Here is a 2355-nt window from a genome sequence, read left to right as displayed (position 1 = left end):
CCCTATTCCCCAAATGTGATCATATTCAACTTTTAGTTGAATATGATTACATTTGTCACATCACTCTCGTCTTTGAACAGAGGATATATTAAAGCAGTTATGACAACGTTTGTTCTTTTTTCTTTTAATAAATCATTAAATAGACTTTTTGAAAATATTTTTTGGATGTCAACAATTGCTTTCAGACATGGATTAAATGATGACAACAATTGCTTTCAGACATGGATTAAACTTCTAACTCGGTTATATTTATATCAAATGAGAACGCTTTGCGTAAAGTATTGTGATTGGAGTTTAGTTTTTGAAAAAATGCAGTTGAAACTTGTCTACTTTGCTTAATTTAAATTAATCTGAAACTTATCTATCTTGCCTTTAGTAAACATTTTAAGTGAAAGATTTTTAAGACGAACAAATAATATAAACATGAGAAAAGCGAAAAATTAAATTTATATTAGGCACTTTAATTACATTACCGGAGCCATATGCATTTTATGTCACTTTAAATTATCTTATTATTTTTTATTATTTATATAAAAAGCACTTAATGGAGAATTTGTTAATTCAACTTGAAGTCCAAAGAAGCATATTAGACGGATATTGCTACGGATTGAATCGTGCAATCAAAAGACTTGAAGACAGGTTGTTACTTAGATATATGCTATCTCTATTTTATTTTTACTTTTTGTAACACTTTATAATTTTATAATTATAATTATAGTTTTAATTTTAAATAAATTTTTACTTTTAAAACACCTAAAAAATTTCATGGATTTTTAATGTATGTAGAAGAAGTTCAATTATTATTAGGATACGGTGTTAAGATACTCCTCTAGGAGTCATATTAAACTGCTTTTTTAGGAGTGTTGTTAAACTGCTTCTTTAGTTTAAAAGTTTTTTACCTTTTTATGTTCTGATAGAGTCTCTATGACAGGAAATTGTGTACTTTTTCATCACCAATAAATTTACCAGTTTTGATTGGAGATTCTCAACAGTCTTTAATTAAAATGATTAAAAACGGTATCCATTAGGTATTTCTTACTAAAAAAAACTACTGCTAAACTATTAAAATTGGCGTTTTGAAAAATATGCTAAAAAAGCCATTGTTTGTCATATTTTACCTAAAATATAATAGCTTAAACAATTATAATAACCTAGTTTTTATTGAACTTTAATTTTGACATACATTATCTGCTTTGTAGGGATAAGTATAGTAATACTATCTCTTTTTTCAGAATAATTTATTAAAAAAAGTTATTGCTAAGTTTTACTATTTTCTTTCTTTCTAAACTACAATTTTTCAATCAAAGTTAGGAAATTCAAAAGTGTCGCAAATGTATACTATTGCCCTTAAATTTGGATGAAAACTAAAAGGCTTTCCTAGACACTACTTAGTAAAATATAATCAGGTATAAAACTTCACTTAAATGTGATAAAGGCAGATGAAGCAAGTAAATCTTGAATGGCTAGCTTGAGGGAAATTTAAACTAAATAAACATCATTAAAAAAAAACACATAAATTTAAAATACCAAGTTTATTAAAGAGAAAAAATCAAAAACAAAAAATTTGTGTTTTTGTTTTAGATATTTTATCTTTATTAAACGTGGTATTTTAAATTTATGTATTTTTTTTTAATGACATTTTTTTATAAAAATTTTAAAAGTTTTTAAAATTAAAAAAAAAAAAATTAGTCTTTTAAAACAACCTGTTTCAGTTGTTAAAAACTTTTTTTTAATGTTTAAAAATAACTTCTATTTTCTTTTTTTAATTCTACTTAGTTAGCAGAAGTATTCATGTAGTTAAAATCTTATTAACAGCAACAACTAAGAGTTCCACAACAATTATGATAGTTGTGCTGTGTAGAAGGCTCGCTACATAAGCTAAAGATATCAAATTTAAACACACCATTATCTTAAAACTACAGTAGCTAGAGATATCTAACTACTCCATAAGCTAAAAGTATAACATTTAAACACACCACTATTTTGAAACTACTAAACTTTAAATGGGGTATAACATCAATTAGGACAAAATAAATTAAAAAGTGAGTAACCTCTTGTGGGAAGAAAGTATACTTACAAAGCATAGTACAACTTAAAAATAGTTGAAAATATAACCTAGCAATTTATGATTTGATTCACAAGGACATAACAAACTAAACAATAAGTTGGTGATCTATCAATATTTTTTAAAGATCATTGAAGTTGTTATGCTGAGGGGTTGTTTTTAATATTTTTTTAACAAATTTAGCTTATCATTTTTTTTTACTGTTCTCACCTTCTAAAGGCTTAAATACTACAGTCTAGGAGGCTACTTGTTTTTATTTTTTATTTTTGTTACAACTCTATCTTAACTCT

The 2355-nt window shown here is 25.2% G+C and overlaps 1 protein-coding gene across 3 annotated transcripts in view; it reads left to right on the top strand.

Moving 5' to 3' along the window:
- Window positions 1-368: 368 nt before the first annotated feature.
- Window positions 369-2355, top strand: part of LOC105844418 (uncharacterized) — a 31357-nt gene continuing 29370 nt past the window's right edge. The window contains exon 1 of one of the 3 annotated variants that reach the window (XM_065803193.1): window positions 369-639. In XM_065803193.1, the coding sequence (XP_065659265.1) occupies window positions 545-639 (95 nt within the window). In that variant the 5' untranslated portion in view covers window positions 369-544. The remainder of the gene's footprint in view (window positions 640-2355) is intronic. The other 2 variants (XM_065803194.1, XM_065803195.1) reach the window with 2 other exon arrangements.

Source organism: Hydra vulgaris, chromosome 08 (assembly GCF_038396675.1).
Source record: "Hydra vulgaris chromosome 08, alternate assembly HydraT2T_AEP".
In the NCBI taxonomy this organism is placed as follows: Eukaryota; Metazoa; Cnidaria; class Hydrozoa; order Anthoathecata; family Hydridae; genus Hydra; species Hydra vulgaris.
The sequence above is the reverse complement of the archived record's forward strand: the minus strand, read 5'-3'. Positions and strand labels throughout refer to the sequence as shown.